Source organism: Diabrotica undecimpunctata, chromosome 5 (assembly GCF_040954645.1).
Source record: "Diabrotica undecimpunctata isolate CICGRU chromosome 5, icDiaUnde3, whole genome shotgun sequence".
NCBI classification, from domain to species: Eukaryota; Metazoa; Arthropoda; class Insecta; order Coleoptera; family Chrysomelidae; genus Diabrotica; species Diabrotica undecimpunctata.
This window is the reverse complement of record NC_092807.1, coordinates 55,785,564-55,806,188: the sequence shown is the minus strand read 5'-3', so window position 1 is coordinate 55,806,188 and position 20,625 is coordinate 55,785,564. Positions and strand designations below refer to the sequence as shown.

The 20,625-nt window shown below is 31.8% G+C and overlaps 1 protein-coding gene across 1 annotated transcript; it reads right to left on the bottom strand.

The window, feature by feature from the left end:
* Positions 1 to 14,905: 14,905 nt before the first annotated feature.
* On the bottom strand, positions 14,906 to 20,250 carry LOC140442200 (uncharacterized). The gene is made up of 4 exons (XM_072533278.1): positions 19,998 to 20,250; positions 16,648 to 17,367; positions 15,478 to 16,110; positions 14,906 to 15,357 (listed from the first exon to the last, which is right to left on the bottom strand). The coding sequence occupies exons 1-4, from the start codon at positions 20,248 to 20,250 to the stop codon at positions 14,906 to 14,908; spliced, it is 2,058 nt and encodes a 685-aa protein (XP_072389379.1).
* Between the last annotated feature and the right edge of the window lie 375 nt (positions 20,251 to 20,625).

Sequence of the window (20,625 nt, the reverse complement as noted above, 5' to 3'; positions counted from 1 at the left end):
TTCTTATCAATAGACCACGTCTCTAACTATTACACCAATTCCACACACAATCATTGTTCTCGGACCGAACATACCTACCTTTAGTTAAGTTAAATATTTCAGTTGAGTTATTTTTATTATTAAATAATCTTAAAGATTTATAATTTAAAATCGCTACTAATTAATGTTTTTTGCTATAATATATCTTAAATTATTCAATCATTTATTTTAACATCGGAAATTATTAAAATAAAATATTTTCGAGTTCATCCGTATAATTATGATTGAAGTCAAATAGCCATGTCTATGAAACTAGCTTTATCTCGTACTATCTCACAACTTAATCTGTCTTCTATCCTTTCCGCTATTTTGCCGGGTGGTAAGACACTCATCACTGTATATTAGAGTTGTTTGTAGATGACAGAAATAATATTACCGAATCCTACCAAAATTGTATTGTTGGCCTAGAAATTTTAAAATCAAATGTAAACACGCTATAAAAAATGCTAAAATTAAGACATATTGTAGTCCAGATGATCAACCAACTGAGTTGCTGAAGCTAATCGATGAATATTACATAAAAGTATCAAACTTATACATACTGGCTCAAGTCCATTTTTGTTGCAATACCTAAGAAACACAATGCTAAAAAATACTTAGAATATTGATTAATAAGGCTAATGAGCGACACTCTTAAGATTTTCCTAAGAACACTCCACAACAAAATTAGTCGCAAATGCGAGGAAGATCTCAAAGATACCAATTTGTTTTTAGAAATGCTATGGGAAGGCACATTTCACGCTTAATATTGTATTACAAAAATGCTATGCTTGAAGAAAAGATGTATACGTCGTGGGTTTTGAAAAGGCATTGGACAAAGTACAGCATGTAAAAATATAGCAGATGCTAAAAAATGTAGAAATATCGTGTTTTTAAAAATTGTAATGGATTCAAACTGCTATCGTAATAATTGAAGACACCTACACAGTGGCGGTTTTTGGGGGTAGGCAGGATAGGCCGGGCCTACCCAATAATTTTAAGAGCTTTAAAATTGAAAAACATAATGTAAAAATTATGTTAATGCATGTAAATAACTTTTAAATGTACTAAATTACTCAATACATTAGCGTCCGTTAAAACAACTATGTTATTATATTACCACAGAAAACATCGAATCGTCTTCAGGCATTTTAAATATCATTAATAGGCCCAATCGGAACTGCCCTTCCCGCTCACATAAGATCCCTGTACAAAAAGCGTTTGAAGTTAAGCAGCTTGCCGGACAACGATTTATATTGTAGTGTTTATGCTTGCTGTTTAGGCACCAGACGATCGGGCCTATGCCGACCGTCGTTGTCACTTGTAACGTAATTATCGAATTGTAATATAAATTTTCTTTTAAATTATGATAAAAAAATATGTAGCATAGTCTATAATTGTAACATATTTTTAAACAAACAACACAATTGCAAATAAGTGCACGGTTGCCCAAATAAATTTAAAAAAAATCGTAAAATTCGAAGAAAAAAAATCACATTTCCGTGATTTCTATATTGCCTGATTGTATGCAACTTATATATGTGAGATTGTATTATAACTCATACATAAAAATGACGTATTGACCAAACAGATGGGAAAAAGGTGCGTACTTTTAATTGCTCTTGGTATTTATGTACAAATGGTTGTCTGGAAGTATTACGAAAAACAGACTATATTGTTGGCCGTGTTTGTTATTTTCTAATAAGAAATGTGTATAGAATTGTGAAGGATACTTTAATTTAAAAAATATGTCTGCCTCCTTAAAAAAACATTCCAGTTACAAGGAACATTTAAGTAATTTCCTGTCCTTTAAGGATATACAGAGCGTTTTCTGTTAGCGATTAGCTAGATGAAAAATCAAAAATCGCAAAAATTAGATACAACGCAGAAGTTAAAATGAACGGAGAAATCATTAAAAAATTAGTTAGGGGGGGGGCATGACCCCGTGACCCCCCCTCTGGATCCGTCACTGATTACACATAGCTATATGTAATTTGCTGGCTTGGCCTACCCAAAATTTTACCACACCAGCCGCCACTGCACCTACACCGACGAAATCTCCATACAACGAGGTGTCAAATAAGGTTGCATTTTGTTCTTAATATTAGTCAATTTTTACTCATACCAGTTATTTAAAAAGGCACTTGAGACACAGCTATATGTAATAAAAATCAACGGGAAACTACTTAATGAAATTAGACACCTGGGTTATACAGCAATTCTGTCAGAAAATATTAAAAATCTTTAAATTATGCTTGATTGTATTTACAAAGTAAAAGAGGAAATGGGCAATAAAACAACTTAAACAAAACCAAATTTTTGGTCTTTAGTCCTAACCCATATCCAGATGTAGAGCTTTAATTAAATGCAGTTTAAGTGAAAAAAGTTTAAAAAATTACATATTTTGGAACTGTCAATGGACTATATAGATCCAGACATAAAAATAAAACGCAGAGTAGCAATGACTAAAACTACTTTTATTAAATTAAAGACATTTCTTTGTAATAGTCATCTCAGTTAAGAACTAAGACAAAGAATGATCGAGTGCGGTATTTGGTCTATACTTTTATATTGACTACTAAAGATATCAATCGTGAACAGATGTAAAGCATATAAAATGTGGATTTATAGATAAACGCTGAAGATACCTTAAGCAGCTAGAAAATCTAATGAAGAAGCACTAGAGAGGGTCAATAAAGCTAAAGAATTGCTAAATACTGACACCGGAAACTGTCTTATCTGAGACATATACTGAAAGAAAACAATATAAAGTACTACAACTAATTCATAAAAGCAAAATAAAAGGCCGTAGATGTGTACGAAGAAAACAGGTTTTTTGGTTAAAAAACGTTTGTGAATAGAGTCAGATATCAAATGCACGACAATTATTCCATGTGACAAGAAGCATTCGCATGGTGAACGCCCACGTCGGAAAATTCTGATATGACACGTGAAGCATAAGAAGGGCTTGATTATTATCAGACAGGTTGAACAGGTTAATAAATACAATGCAAAGTCCTGAGGTAGTTGATCCGAATTAGTTCGATGTATCTGTATACTATACAAAATGTATAATTGATGCACTATTGTCGATACTATTTTCTTTCTATGGCTTTATTTTTAAGTTTTTATATTTTAAACAATTTTTTCTATTTCTTCGATATTTGCATTTTTATTAAATTTTATTTAAACTGTTATTAATATTTAACTTTATAAAATTGTATGTAAATGTTTATGTTTATTCACAAATAAATACAAATCAGAAAATTACCGTAACGGACTTCAGCTTTATCTGCTATTCAATACGCTACCGGAAAGTAAATAATGAATACTTCCGCTTTTTTTCCAGAGAGGAAAGCACTTTCCACTGAGATTACGCATTTCAAACGAAGAAATAAAACGCCATGCCCAACAAAAGCTCATCTACTCCCGCTCGGACCCATTTTTATTGGAATGCAGATTTTTTAGGCTTTACAAAGAAATTTAAGGATCTTTTGTACTAAAAAGAGGTCGGGGTATTTTTATAAGCTTCTTTTAATAGAAAGACATCTTTTGTGCTGTAAATATTTGTAAATTAAAGATTTCAGTTTTAAAAATATTTTGACGGTAACTGTAAATTTAACAACTAGAAATTTTAAGTTTTTAAAATTTTCAACAAACAAAACAAATAATTTTAGAACCGATATCTACAGAAAAATCCAATTATACTGACGATCTCCATATATCGGATTTTTGCTATGAGATACTAAACTTCTCTGACCGGTGGAACGATCGAAATCTTGGTATTCATGGAGTGACATATCTGCGAGGTGTTATTTACTGCTAGATAATATAAGTTAGAGTTAGTGTTATCTGCTCTTTAGATAGCACACAATTGTTTTATTGCCGTAATTTTACTTCAACTAACAATTCCATTAAAATGCGAACCCGATTAAATAATTTGATTAGCCCTAAGATATATCACTATTATATTCGATACAATTTGTTATGTATAATTACGCCAATTATTTTGTAACTTAAATAGATATACAAGTTACTTTAAGAAGAAGTATGAAATATGTCAGTGATTAAATGCAAAATTTAATTTTCACTATAATCCTGATAAGTTTCTTGAAATAGGACAGTGGACTGTGAAGTTAATTTATTCTCATAACCACTTAATGAAATACGACATCATCCCGCGATTTTTCGATTGACTTCTATTAATTTGTAGCATTATTAATTCATTAGTATTAATAATGTGAAAGATGCATACTCTCTCAGATCGACTAAAGTCAATATTGTAGTCTGAGACAAGTATAGATATAAAAAAATGCAGGTAATGATCCTTAGAAAGATTTTAGAATCTCTTTTGTATTGAAAAAGGCATATTTGTAACATATAACTGACCCATGGTGTATAACCAATTTTTAAAAATTTTAACTTTTACTTCAATGACAAATTATTTTAAAAATTCTCTGTAATATTGGGCTACTGTGAAAAATATCTGAAATATAATAATTGTTTTCATGAATATGGAAGGTATTAACCTTTAACTATGGGCATCCTTTTGTATATGTTTCTAGTTACCAGTATTGAGATATTTGAAAAATCAGAATTTTTAGAAATATTATCTTTAAGGAGCAACTCAGAAGCAGTTATTTTAAACTCCAGGAACTTTATAACGGTTTCATTAGCATCACCAGGTTGCTTATGGTCATCTCTGTATAGAATCCAAGAAACGGCAATCGCAACGGCAAATAAATGAAAAATGTTTTGACATTCATTTCCTACTTCTAGCTCCGATTCGATCATAACTGATCATCCTGTCAATTAAATCTATTCTCCCATGGATTCATTGTACTTTTTAACAATGTTTAATCTAGGGACCTCACAAAATCGGGGGTCCTTTTTTTACCATCGCTTACAAATCCATCTTAAGGTTCTATTTGCAACGCAGTTGACGCTAATATAACTATATATCATACTATTGGACTATGTTCATTTTTCCATCACATCCTACATCTTGCTTAGAAGAACCACGGCCTAATCGACTTATCAGCTTATCCGATGTTACATGAACTGCTTTGGGTATTCTGGGTCTCATTATTGTACAATTTAGAAAAATATTTTTGTTTAACATTGTAATCAAGTAAAGGTAATTGCTGAAATATCTATCAATGAATACATGTGTTGCTAATAATGTTGTAGGTATCTTAATTACTGTGGATGAACCAACACTTAACTTCTTAACATCATTATCATTCTGCAGAAATGTATTTTTCCCTTGGTAAATATCGAAGTCTAATATTATATTGGACAGGGATGCATTTTGTCACCGCTGCTATTTAATGTTTATAGTGAAAGCATCTGCCAGGAAACCCCTTTTGCAAACAAACGAAGGAATCGTAATCAATGGAGAGGTTGTAAATAATATTCGATACGCAGACGACACTGTACCTGTTGCAAGAACAGTAGAAGAATTACAACAATTACTTGCAAATATAAATATTGCCTGCAACAATTATAGCATAAGTATCAATACCAAAAAAAATAAGTATATGGTCTTCAGTCTAATACTTGGATACTTCAATAAACGAAACTGGAGACCAAAACAATGAAATAAAAAGACGTATTGAAATTGCCAGAGCCACTTTCATTAAGATGAGGAAATTCTTCTGCAACAGAGATATAAGCATCCCTCCCCGATTAAGAATGCTAAGAGGCTACGTATTTAACACGCTAGTATACGCTATTATACGGTATGGACTCTCAAGCAGAACAATATAAAAAATATTGAAAGTTTCGAGATGTGGTGCTACCGTCGAATGCTGAAGATAAGTTGGGTTGAAAGAGTTACAAATTTTGAAGTCATGCGAAGGATAGGAAAAGACACAGAAATTTTGTCAACGATCAAACGAAGAAAACTCGAATATTTGGGTCACGTGATGAGAGGACATAAATAAGCATTACTTTAAAATATAATGCAAAGGAAAATAGAAGGAAAACGGAATTCAGGCCGTAGAAAAATGTCACGGCTGCGTAATTTGAGAGAGTGGTTTGGCTGTACCACTAATGAACTCTTTAGGTCAGCTGTAAACAAGGTCAGGATAGCCTTGATGATTTCCAATCTCCGATAGGAGTGGCACAACATGGCGCAGACAAATTTTTTAATTCCTTCTGGATTAGGTTTAAACTGCTTGAACAAATTGTTTCATGTTACACACGCCCGTAAACGTTTTGTTTGTCCACAGCAACATCATTTGTTTATCCCCCATTTGTTTATCCACAGCAATATCACTGTATCTTGGAAGTGTCAAGCAACCTCCTCGTATTATTTTAACTAAAGGCCGGATCTTAAGAAATTTATCAGCGTTTCTTTGACCTTATAGCACATCAGAGTCAATAACTACTTTTAAATTGCTTCTGATTTGAAAATATCTGTCACGTGTCATGGCTTGTGCAATAGAATTGACTTTTATTGTCTTAGCCCAAAACATTCTAATTTGTGGATACTTTAGACAGGACATTAAAATAGATATTTCAAAAAAATATATTACCTCAGTTAGAGTAACGTTCTAAGGTTTTTCTTTAAAAAATTTAATATTTTTGTAAAATTACAAATATTCTTAAAATATGAGTCATCAAAATACATACCGACCTAGTTTTCAACTTTTTAATTGTGCCTCTCGTGGACTGTATAGACAATTCCAGTAAAGTATACATGCCGAAGAACAGAATCACCTAGAATTTTGTTTCACGTATTTTGGTTCTCAAGCCTTTTTTCGTTTATTGAGTGGCACATTATCTAATTCATCTTCGAATGGTATTTCTGTGTCTTGTTAATCATCTGTATATTGAGCAAAATCTCATTGCTGAGGCTGATACAATTCTTCACTTAGATCAAAGCCGTCATCAGAGTGTTCAGAATCTGGAACGTCTATATCCACATTTTTCAGGCATTCAAGGAGTCTTTCATGGTCAACTTCGGGTCTTAAATATTTTTTATTACTAAAGACAGTTCAAACAAAAAAGTCAAATATAATATTTTCTATATACGAAGACGGTTGCGTTTTGATCTAATTTGAGTCTCTTACGGGTAAGTGACAGGTAGACCCAGAAACACGTGTTAGGGAATGGTAAGAGACTCAAATGAGTCTCATTAGACTCAAAGTACGAGAATGATGGTAATTTATATGGGTAAATTGTTGATACATAGTGGAATATAAATATTTCCAGCATTGCTCTGAATTGCTTGATTAAGCTTAGGTATACAGTTTACTTTAATTGCTATCGACACATTTAACTTCATCTTTCCTCACTAGAGGTCTCTAGTAGCATACTCTGGTAATTATTTGTCCTATAATTGCCAGAGTAGTCGGTGCGTTTTGATTTAGTTTGAGTCTTCTTACAAACTCTCTCTGATGACTGATGACCCAGAAACACGTGTTCGGGGTGGTAAGAGACTCAAGTTATATCGAAACGCAACCGTCTTCGTATATTTATCGTCCTTACTCGACGCTATGAGTACAAGAATGATGATAATTTATATGGGTAAATTGTTGATGCATAGTGGAATATAAATATTCCTAGCATCGCTCTGAATGGCTTGATTAAGCTTGGGTATATAGTTTACTTTAATTACTATCAACACATTTAACTTTATAATATTTTTTATAATTTACTATTTTATTTAGGAATTAAAGCTACAATTGTAGTTTTAAATTAATTTATTGACGTTTCATGTATAATATTATATAATATTTTATGTATGCCTAAGGACCTGACGTCCACAAAAATGGACATTCTTGTTTTAGATAAAAAAACAAACTCAAAATGGTTTCTAAGACAACTACATCACATAAATATATTTATAATATCTTATGTTATTAGACTAAGCAACATTTAGGTTAATATTCTAATAAAATTAGCTACATACTATCAATTGTTTTTCTACAACTGTTTGCAATGTTTGTCACTTGCGGTTAACAGGCTAAGTTAAAATGTGCTCTCAGCAATATGGCTCGCTGTTGTCATGTTTACTTGTATGTACCCTGCGATGGACCGTGGGACTAGGCGCTGTAAATTTATTTCTTAAAAAAATATATAATACGTAACTGTCCATTTACTTGGACATCAGATCTCAAGACAATATCGTAACTATATGTACTTTTCTTCTCTCCATACCATATCCATTACTAAACGTTGGTTGTCATATTGACAATCATAATTTTATTTACTCTTACCTCGAAAGAGGGACGCCGAAGACTGATAAAACCACTCAGATGGGTAATAAAAGAATAATGCTCTTTTTTGACTGGAAAACATCTTTTCACATATTTTACCCTTTATAATAAGATAGAGGAATGCATATCGTTCTGGAAATGTATGAAATGAGCAAAACACTCAAATTTTTGTATTTTTACGATTTTCACTAGTTCGAGTTGTTTTTTTAAACGTTGTAATACCTCTATATTCGTAACAAATTTCGAAAGGTAGAAGTGTATTTATGAGCGATTTACTGAGCCCTTCGGCTTTCAACTTCATACAATAATGTCAGGAAGATATAACATATATTATTTTTAAGTTAATGTTAATACTAAATCCACATAATACTTTTTTCGTTCCGAACCAGACTGCTCTCGCTTTTTCAATGCGGATTTTAACCTCTGCTCCTACCAATACAACGAAGTATTTTTTATATTATTATTCCATAAATGAAATTAACATCTTAAAAAGAAGAAATAACGGTAAATAATAATAATATTTACAATTAAAATTAAGAATATACAGTGGAGTAGAGAAAGATATGCAGGCAGACGCCTCTTTTAGTATATTCTGCGTTTCAAATAAATATTCCAGTTTATATGTTTTGTTTATACCAAGATTGTGCGAATGAATTTTAAAAGTAAGTGTTCACTCTCGGTAAAGCCGGCCGCTGATTAAGGCGTGTTTAGTTTTGTTGGAGTCCGAATTTATTTTAAAATTCGTAATCTTTTCATTTTCCTTTTTTTTTTGTCATGGAAATGTAGTATAAAGTGACAGTAGCAGTTAAATGTGCAGTATTGAGCAGTTTTACAACCTTTTTTTGAAGACTACCTTATGTTGCCGTTGTACTGTGCCTGTTTCAGTCTTTAAAGGAGACCAGTTTTCGAGGTTTGTGTTCCAGCCGGTGCTGGCTTCCACCCTCATCTTCTTGTCCTTGGTCGTCGTCCCAGATCTGCCTCCAGATGTTTTAATGGATCCAGTTCCCGACCCCAAACATTGTGCAGAGTGAGATTTAGTGAGGTTCAGGTAACTTTTTTTGTGTTTAAATTTTAAAGTCAAGACAGACATTTAAAAAAAATAATAATTGCTCTTATTATTTAGAAAGGTAATTTTTATTTGCAATAATTTTTTATTTGCCACAGTTTATAGCCCACTAACATTTGTAAGTTAAGTTTCAATTCCCACTTGTAAACGAATAGGACACAGTTTTTTTTGTTATTTTTGGTATAAATTTTTATAAGTAATTATATCATATATATTTTGTACCATTTAATATTTTGTAACTGTTTGTGGTGAGACACAATAAATGTTTAATTTATACCTCTGAACTATTTTGTTTATTTTATAAAAATCTCCTAACCCCTATTTGTGTTCTTTATTTTAGGAAAGAAGAGCATTTTTTCCTTTATTTAGCAAAATTAGGATTCTTCGAAGCGGCGTCCTTATTTCAAATAGCTAAAGATCTTTCTTGCTGTTTTTATTTGCCCTTTTGTCCAAAAGATTTATGTAAGTATCCATTTGTTTAATTTTTTTTGTAGTTGCTTCAATCCGACCCCTTGCTATTCAACTTATCCACGACCCAGCTCTCCAAACAAACCCTGAGTGCTGTTCACACAGTATCGTTTATTTTTCTTGTCCTTTCTCCACCCCAATAGTTTCTGTCTTCAACTTTCAATCCCCATAATGATACCCCATGTGGTAGCCAAAATATCTACGTTACAAAACATTTTTAAAATAACAAACCATTCTCATTGATTTCCAGCTGTGTCAGCCTTGTTCAAGCAAGGTGTGTCTGAACAGGAGTTAATTATATTTACGAGTCACTCAAATGCAAGCTCTTTAAAGCCATATCTGCAGCTGGATTCCAGTCACCACCAGTTTATCGACAATCTCAGAACAAAAAATGAAGCTGGACCTTCAAGTTTCCAAATGCTACAGGTCAATAATACACTAAATCATGCTTTGGTAGAAAGAATGGGCAAACTACTATAGCTTATAATATTTGTACATTTAATATTGTTAGCAAATAAAAAAAGATTCTGTTTCGTTGGTATGGTGCTTTAATTGTCTTGGAAAATAGTCTTGTCGAATATCATTCGAGAGAGAATTATTTACCGACAAAATTTTCTTTTGGTTTTATTCAAATTTGTTGCCATGTCAAATCCATCACTTATATAAAGAAATTGTTTAACTTATTGAACACTATAAACCAAAATCACTTACTTCAGAAACAATAATGGCGATTATAGTGTTGTTACATGACTTGCATTCATTTAGTAAGTGGTGACAATCATGTAATATGACTAATAAATAAGTTTCAATCTGCACCAAACTTTTCCCATTACCAACGAAAACTAAATCTTGTAGCTAAGTCAAGAGAACCCACACCGAACGATTAAAACAACAAACTAAATACCCAGTCTGTGCCATTTTTTTGATATGAGTAATTTATAAATTTAAATTTGGTATAACAAAATATTTTCTAAATAATTGTTGTAGTACTTTAATCCTAAAATAGAATATATTCATAGCAGAGTTTGAAATAATTAAAATGTAAAATTCTTCTCTGGCTTTATTAATAATTCATAAGTTAATTACGTCGAAACTTATGAAGTTGAAGCCGATTCAAGACTACCTCTTGCTCGGGATTTAAAAACCAAATTTTGGCTTTTATACACGTAGATCCAAAGAAATGTTCGTCGAAGGCCCCGAAATATTCTTATCAATTTGCATTAAGCCACAATAACAAATGAAGCCGAGGGATATTTTAAGGAGATTTTGCATTTCTAACTCCCACCAACAATAATCTTTTTTACCCAAGACGATAAAAAACCGTAGATGATTATTGCAGAGAGTTGCGAAGAAAAATCTGCGGATAAAATAACAACCTCTCTTAAAAGTAATTTGCAAATTCATCCACATCGTCCTAAAAAAATACCTTAAAGTTGCTTAACATAATAATACTTTTAAATGAATTAACTGAGATAAATTAGTTTTAGTCCTATTCTAATAATGTGCATATAACTAAGTACATTAATTTTCGGAACATTCCTAAATTTTGTTTTTATTTTTAATTTGCCTTATAATCAGCTACTAACGACTCGTCAATTGAAAGTGTATTAAGTTACTTAATTAATTTGCAATTGATAAAATATGAGTGCATTTAAGGTAATTCACTTTTTTATTTAAACTGAACTTTATATTTAAATATTGTTTTAACATTACCAGCTACCATTTAACTCACTATGTTACCTGTTGTCCACTGCATCTGTGTTATTATGCATTTTTTTTATTTATTTCTTATATTTGGGTTTTGAAAAGTTAAAATCGATTATGGAAGCAATTAAGATTCACACCCCTTCAGGTCTAAGGCCTTAGTTTCATCGACTTACAATTAACCAGATTACATAATTACAGTTAATTACATACTATTACACATACAATTTCATACCCTGAACTTCAATCAACCTTTCTTTCAAATAAAATCAATTCCTTTATATCCAATAAAACTTTATTTTATACAATTTAACTAATACCCAAATATACACTCCAACATCTCATCTTACCATATACTGGCCAATAAATACTCCTCATTAAATTATAATTGACGCTTGTTTGTCTTGCTACCATACAATTCTCAGGTTCCAAATGTTGTTTATACACATATATTATGGCATTATTCCTTATTAATTTTTTTTATCCAGAATACTATATTCAGAGTCCAGAATAGAGGTATTGATGATTGCCTACTTACAACCCAAATATTTTTTTCTTTATGCTATTTCACCACAATAATCATTACACAATTTTCAAACACAATATTTCAAGACACATCACACATTAGCCACTCATTACAATATAGCTCTTTCTAACTCTCGTTTAGCAGGTTTCTATATCCAACTCAGTATACACACAAGACATTTAAACCTTCTGCCCTCGTTAATTTATTAACCCTACACTGCTCAATGTATCATATATGAAACATACCCAGAATTTACATGTATAACACAGTGAAATAATATTAAGTCCAAACAGCACTATGTAACATATTCGATATATACCACTCTATTATATTATACACATTTTGTAACCTTGCAACGTCGTCTAATATTTTATAAAACGCGCGAATTAGTCAGTTATCACTTAACCGTCGTGTTGACGATAACGCTGAGTTTAAAATTTTTTTATAGGTGGTAATTAATCAAAATTGAATGTGCAAAATTGCGTTTTCTGTTTATTACACATCCACAAGTCATCCAGTATTAGTTTTATTCAGCATCTACTATTATTTTTAAAGGTATGGTAAAAAATTTGTTTGTATCATTTATGATACATAATGTAATTTGGGTATCATTTTAGATGTCTAGCTGGTATATGAAGAGGCCCTTATCAGATAAAGAATTGCAAGTTATAGTCGACAATTGGGATGATAGTGAAGATGATTGTGATGTAAGTGATATTGACGACTTGAATAATGATGCAGATGTAGAAAATATAGACGTATCTAATATTCCAGTGGTATTTTAAGACGAGCTGAGTGGAGCAGAAATGAAAGATACAGCAGAAAAGTAGCGAGGACGACCATCTACAAGTTCTATTGAACAGGATATACAATTGAAGAAAAAGAACGGGCCAACAAGCTATATTCCTCCAAAAGATAATCGAACAGATGATGTAGGACATTGGCCAATCTACACTAGCGATCGAATCCGATGCAAAAAGCCAAATTGTAAAAAGTTAACCTATGTTAAATGTGACAAATGTGGCTTGCACTTATGTTTTAATAAGGATTCAAACTGTTTCTTTCAATTTCATCAATAAAAATATTATACTATAAAGGTACTAACTATTTTATTTCCTATATATAATTTTGCCCAAATGCATTTTGTATCAAATTTGATACATAACCGAAAATGTCCTGAAATTTAAAAATAAATAACTTTAAATTTTTTTAAGCATTTTTTTCGGACTACTTTATAAAATAGCTATACATATAATTTTTTCCAATCTAAAATTAAAAATTGAGCATTGTAGGGTTAATAACCCAACACCATACACGTATCTTCCATTTCATTTACAGGTACCAAATGTTAATTTATAACATAAATGTCCTTATCTTTAGCTATTCTTTGCTCGACCTATTAGGTACATGTATTGGTGCTTGCATATTTTAAATTTAAACATTTATGGTACATCACACTTATTTTTTAAGGCATGAACTTCACACTCGGGTCTCAGAAACCCAAAGCTGTGTTTTAGCAAAAAACAGAAAATGTGAATATTTGATTTTTTTTTTTTTTTTTTTTGGCATAGACTTTTAGTCATTCAGCCAGACTCAACATGGTAAAAGTAAGATTGTCTGAGTTTATATTAAAATTAAAATAAATATACAAAACAGGTAGTAAACAGGGTCACTCTCTTCTCGCCTAGGGGCCCATCAAGGCATTTTTTTTTTACATACAACACTAGGCCACGGTAAGAAAGGAATTTAAACAATTGGGTTAGAGACAAAGGTTACGTTATTAACTAATGTATAATTATTCACATGGTTATTTTACTATCTTTTAAAAACATAACTAATAAATCATACACTGCTCTCGAGTCTAATGATAATAGGTACTGAAGGTTCCAAGGAGCTAATATGTTGTGTTTGTGTAAATTATTTATTAATCTGGATGAAGTTATAATATTTCTGGGGCAACTGAAAAATATATGATCTAGGTTTCCTTCTTCTGTACAAAATTCACATTGATCATTATCTAAAACCTTAAGTTTAAATAAATGTTTGGGGTAACAAGCGTGCCCAAATCTCAGTCTTATGATCGTGGTAACATATTTTCTAGGTACATTAAAAAACTTATACCAAGGAGTTTTAGGAATATCTGTTTGAAGAGAAGTGTATCTATTTGGGCTAACAATGGAATATTCCTTCCATATATTATCCCACCTTTGGTATAATCTTAATTTTAAGGAAGCCAGAAAGTCGCAAGCCGTGATTTTATACGAAGTTTCTCTACCAGACATAATACTTTCTCTTGCTAATTGGTCTACATGTTCGTTATTTTCCAAACCTATATGTGCTTTAATCCAAACAAAAAGTACATTTTTGCCCCTTGTTACTAACTTTTGTTTGATATCCTTAATTTTGTAAATATAAGAGCAACTGTACGTATTTGGCACTCCCGGTTTCCCAATAGAGGTCAAAACTGATAAAGAATCTGATAATATCACTATATGGTCCGAGTTACTTTCTGTTGCATAAAGTAAGGCCTCATATATTGCAAGAGCTTCTGCTGTAAAAATAGAGATCTGGGAGTTCAACTTAAATGTGCGTTCTATTCGTTCCAATGGAATAAAAAAAGCGCATCCAGTACCGTTTGATGATTTGGAGGCATCGGTATATATAACAACGGAGTTTTCGAATTCTGATAATATTGAGTGAATAATCTTTCTATTTATGTGTATACTGTCACTATATTTTGGTACCATGATATCTGCATTTGAACCATGATATGTTGCATATGAGATGTTTTGAAGTGTATACGTAGCTTTATCTATCTCTTTTAATGCTTCCATATTATGTTGCAGAGCTTCGCAGACTAAAGGCGATTTCTTTTTTTCCCGGTATTTAGTAGACAAATCATAGCAATTCAGAGTGATGAGCTTTGTGTATAACGATTGATTTTTTATATGTCTTTACCAGAAATTTTTCGGTCAGGAAGTTTCGTCTGATATTTAAAGGCGGTTCCAAGGCTTCCAAATACAAGGGTTGAATTGGTGTGGACTTCATAGCACCTAAACATGTACGTAGAGCTGAATTGTGTATTACGTTAATTTTATTTAGCAATGCATTACTGGCTGATCCATAAAATATGCTTCCGTAATCCAAAATAGAGCGAATATACGCTCTGTAGAATAATAAATTTACGTCTACATCAGCACCCCACCACGTTTTATTAATCGATTTAAGAAAATTTATTCCCTTGTTGCATTTGTTTAACATATCCTCAATGTGATCCTTCCAAGTCAAATGTTTGTCAAGTGTCATACCTAAATATTTGACCTTATTTTTTAGTGGATATTGATGTTTTCCTAATTTAATTATTTGATCATTAGGTTTATAATGTCTGGTAAAAATGCAAACCTGTGATTTATTACAAGATAATTCAAAATTGTTTTTATCAAGCCATTTTTGAAGTAGTTGATAAATACTATCCAAGTTTTTGATTGCTTGTTTATATTCTTTGTGTTCTGTGTAAATGCAGAAATCATCTGCGTGTTGTATGAGGTTGTATGGTATGTTATTTATTTTAATATTGTACAAATCCGCTACGTACAAATTAAACAGGATAGGACTCAATACAGAACCCTGAGGTAATCCTTTGTTTACGATTCTGGGGCCTATGAGCATTTGTTCTTTTCTTAAATAAACTAATCTGTTTGAATAAAGATTAACAATACTATCAGCAAATTGAGCTGGAATTTGAAATATTCTTGTCATTTTTTCTTTGAGTGCTGTTAGACACGCAGAGTCATAAGCACCTTCTATATCAAGAAATAATGCCGGTAAGTAATTGTTCCGGGAATAATTGTTTTGAATGTCTACAACTAGGGAAGCCAATGCATCCAAAGTACCAAAACCTTTCCTGAATCCGTATTGTTCTTTGGGTAGAAGGTTCTGTTCTAGTAACCACCATTCTAGCCTAGCCTTAAGTATTCTCTCTAGAGTTTTTTGTACACAAGATAATAAAGATATAGGTCTGTAAGCTTCAACTAATTTTAGATTTTTCCCAGGTTTGGGAATAGGAACGACAATAATATGTTTGAAGGCCGAAAAGTTAGAACCTTCTCTAATTATCTGATTAAAAATATTTAGAAGTAACTCTTTTGCATTATTTGGTAAATTAAATAGCATAATATATTTGATTTCATCATAACCAGGAGAAGTGTTAGGACGGTCACTAAGGGCACAGTCCAATTCTACCATAGTAAACGGTTTTAAGAGAAAATGACTATAATTCGGATTGAATAACATTAAATCTTCGTGATTGTTCACATACGGTGGTGCAATTTTGTCGAAAAACTCTGCTATCCACGAATCTTCTAGTGGTAATGGAGCATTGACCCTTTTCCTGTTCATCCTTTTCGCTTGATTCCAAATCGAAGTAGGCGACGTTTGTTTATTTAATTTTGAGCACCAATCAACCCAGCTTTGTTTGGCTTTCGATTTCAATAATTTCTTAGCGTGTGCACTAGCTTGTTTACATTTAATAAAATTTTCAACTGATGGATCTTGCTTGTATTTTATTAATGCATTTTTTTTTTCTGCAACAATTAGATCACATTCTGCATCCCACCATGGTGAAGGAGTCCGTTTCTTACACTTAAAGGGTTTATATTGGCTAATAGATTGTGTGGAAGCTTTATTGATACAGTCTAATAAAAGATTATATTTTTCTTCTACATTTGGGGATATAGGTCCACTTTCATTTAAAGTATTCTCAATTATTTCAGCGTACATATCCCAATTAGCTTTCTTAGTATTCCATTTACTTTTGGGATATATGGTCTCATTAACAGCTCTTGGGTATTCGAATTCTATTTTTACAACATAGTGATTTGATCCAAGTGTATCAGAATCTACAGTCCAAAATGTCTTAGTAAAAATGGAAGGGGAACAAACCGTAATATCAATCATAGAATCTGAATGTCCTGGATTTCCTTGACAAGTAGGTTGACCGTTATTCATCACAATGAAATCAAGATCCTGTAGGGTCTCTACAATTTGATCGCCAATATTATCATTTTTTGATGATCCCCACAGCGCATTGTGGGCATTCATATCACCCCCAATAATGCAAGGGTGCTTCACTTGGGAAAATAAGTTTGTCCAATCTTCTATTCTGGTTTTGGTTTTTGGACATCTATATACAGAGAGAAAACTCAAGTGAGTATTATCGTAATTAACTTTAATACCACAGGCAAGCAGCTCTTTATTGAAGTTTTTATTTAATTTTAATATTTCAAAACGGATACCCGTTTTTACCAAAACAGCGACACCAGCAAAACCGTCTGCACGATCTTGACGAACAATATTATAACCTTTAAAATTATATATAACATTATTTTTGAACCAGGTTTCACTTAAAAGAGCAATATCAACATCTTCTTTAATAAGGAAATTGAGTAGGCTGTTTTTATTTGCAACAGCTGATCTAGCGTTCCATTGCATAATTTTAAGTTTATTGTTAAAAGCCATAAATTTAAGTACCTTTAAAAATATCCTCGAGAACAGTATGCAAACCCTTAGCTAACAAATTATTATCCAGTGTTTTTGCATCCTCAAATGATTTTACATTTTTAATAAATTCAGAAAAAAATTTGACTAACGAAATAACCATCTTGTTTTTTTCACCATCTATTGAACTATTAGGTTTATTGGGATTAGGTGGTAGGGGCTGTAACGGGCCAAATCTAAAAGGAAAGGTGGAGGAATCTGTAGGGGATTGTGAAACAGGAGTAGAAACTTTCCTTTTTTTAAGTGCATTATGTTCAGTATTAATCCTACTAGGTCCAGGATGAGTAAAGTTTGTTGATTTTTTCATATACGATCTTGGAATGGTAGGATGAGATGACATAATGTCATCAGATACGTTAGGTAGTTTTGGAAAATTTTCTTCAAGATTTGACAATATCGAAAATTTATTGTTACTAACAAATTCGGAAAAAGATGATTCTTTAAATCTTTTTGCTTCTAGAAAGGAGATTTTTTGATCTAACATAATGTTTTTAATTTTTTTTTGTTCCTCATAAACGGGACAACTTTTGGAGATCGAAATATGATCTTTACTTTTACAATGTATACAAAAAGTTTTTTGTGTGTCGCATATGTGACTATCATTTTTAATTTTCTTTTAATTTCTGCACATCGTATACAAAATTCTTGTGTGCCCTTGCATTGCTTAGAAATGTGACCAAATTTCAAACACTTGTAGCACTGTATTACCCTGCCTACAAATCTTTCTACTGGTAAATACACAAAATTAACTACGACATGAGTTGGCAAAACATTTCCTTCAAATGTAACCATAATATTTCGTCTGGGGACGTATTCTGTTTTACCTTCTTTATCTACCTTTCTATGCATTCTTTTAATGTCGGTAATTTTAACGGAAGAGTCTATATGTTTTTTTAAATAATCAGTATCATACCTCGTATCTACATCGTGAATTATTCCCTTGATTTTCAAGAGATGGTTAGGGATATAGGCTTTTAAATTTTCATCTTTTAACTTATCATGTGTTACTAGATGATTTGCATCCAAAATAGATTTTAAAATGACTTTAACTCTATTTTTTCCTATAGATTTAATTTCCTTTAGGTTTTTGATTTTAAGTTTTTGATACAAAATTTCCCCCACCACCATTGGATGTAAACGAGAGATGTTCTGATTATTTAATTTCTCTATATAAACGCAACAGGTATGAAAATCATAATTATTAGAGGAAATATTATACAGTTTAACTTCCCTTGTTTTGCCGGAATCCGCACCAATTTCAATATCCTTATCCATATCCATATCTGGGGAACTTGTCGCAACACTCACTTCGCACATTTGCGTCTTAATGTTATTTTCCTCCCCCATTAGGGGAGGTAAATCACTTATTTACACTAAAATTCCAAGTATTAAACCGATATATTTACACAAACTTTAAATTTAAATATAAATATCGATTTTTAATTACCGCAAAAACTTATCTCTGCTTAATGTGGTTTTATCGTCTGTTCGAACTGAAAGACAAATTCAAACTGTGAATATTTGATGGATTTGGGAGAATATCTAATCTTAGTAGAATGTGTAGAAAAAAAATTAACCATGGTGTGGTATTTCACAAAGAGATATATTTGTTGAAATTCAAAAATAACATAAAATATATTCAAACATAAAACATTGTTATTAAAACAAATAAACATTAAATTGAAATTATCATCTACAAAATACACCTGTATAACTATCCTTGTAACAAAAATATAAACTCTTTTGGTAATATAAGTCTTAGTTATTCTTAGCCAGGTCTTCAGCGTCTTGGATCTTGATGTTCGCATTCACAGCATAGCTGGGCTTTATGTTCAATGGAATATGGTCTGCGACACTCAGAACACGCAAAACTGGTTTTTCTATCTTTTCCTTTTGCACAAAAGCAGCATCTAACTTTTTTTGTTAAATGAACATCATGTTGTGGTGGGAGGACTTCAATTCCCAGAATTTCAGAAATTCTTTGCCGCAGTGTTTTTTGTAATGGTTCAATTAGACTCATTCCTAACTGCTTTAGAAAAGATTTTCGATTATTGTTTCTACTTTTCTTCCAGTGGGGATTTGAGAGAAAAAACAAAACCGTTGCATTTATTCCACTAGCATCAAGTATATTGAAAAAAACTCGTAGTGGTTAACGTCTGGTCTTCCGTGAGGTAGTGTAAGAATGGCAGAGCTGATCAAATGTATCTGTTCCTTCCTTCGTTTTATTATACGAATGTATAATATTGGGCTTACCCGTAATGGCATTAAGAGAGTCATCAGAATGCAATGTTGACAGCAAAAGAACAATTTTGTTTTGTTTAGGAGTATATGAAACAAGAGTTTTATTTCTATCAAAGGCAAATAGCGATGTACCTACTTCTTTTTTTTTTGACGAATGTAGCAGGTATTTCTCTCTTATTTTTTCTCAAAGTACCTAGGAGAGTTAATTGATACTGTTCTAACATTTGTTCAGCTAAGGGAATTGACGTAAACCAATTATCAAGAGTGAGGTTTCGTTTAGTTCCATATATTGGTTGTGAAAGTTTTTGAACATAATAAGCCGGTACTAATTCATTGTTTTCTGTGGTTACTCTTCCAACGTATGGAATTGCATTGAGCATATAATATGTTTTTAAATCATTTAGCATCATTATTTTTATTCCATACTTATCAGGTTTACTAGCCATGTAGATTCGAAATTTTCCTTTATATCCTACAAGCTGTTCATCTACAGTACAGTATTCGTATGGTGTATAGTACGATTTACAGTTATTCACAAAAATGTCGAATAATTCTCAAACCTCAGACATAAGGCTATAAATTGGAATCGCTGCTGTGACATTGTCGCCCGAAATATTCCATTTCCAAATTTTACTAACGAAAGTTCATCTAAGTAACAGATATATACTCGTAATGCACCTGCTAAAAATAACAGCTCAATGAAAGCCTTCACTTCTGTTCTAGTTAGTGGTCCTGTGTAACTCTGCTGTCTAATATCATTGCATTTACGAATGACTTCTTCATTTGAGTGCAAAACAATAACATCTATCACTTGTTCGTTG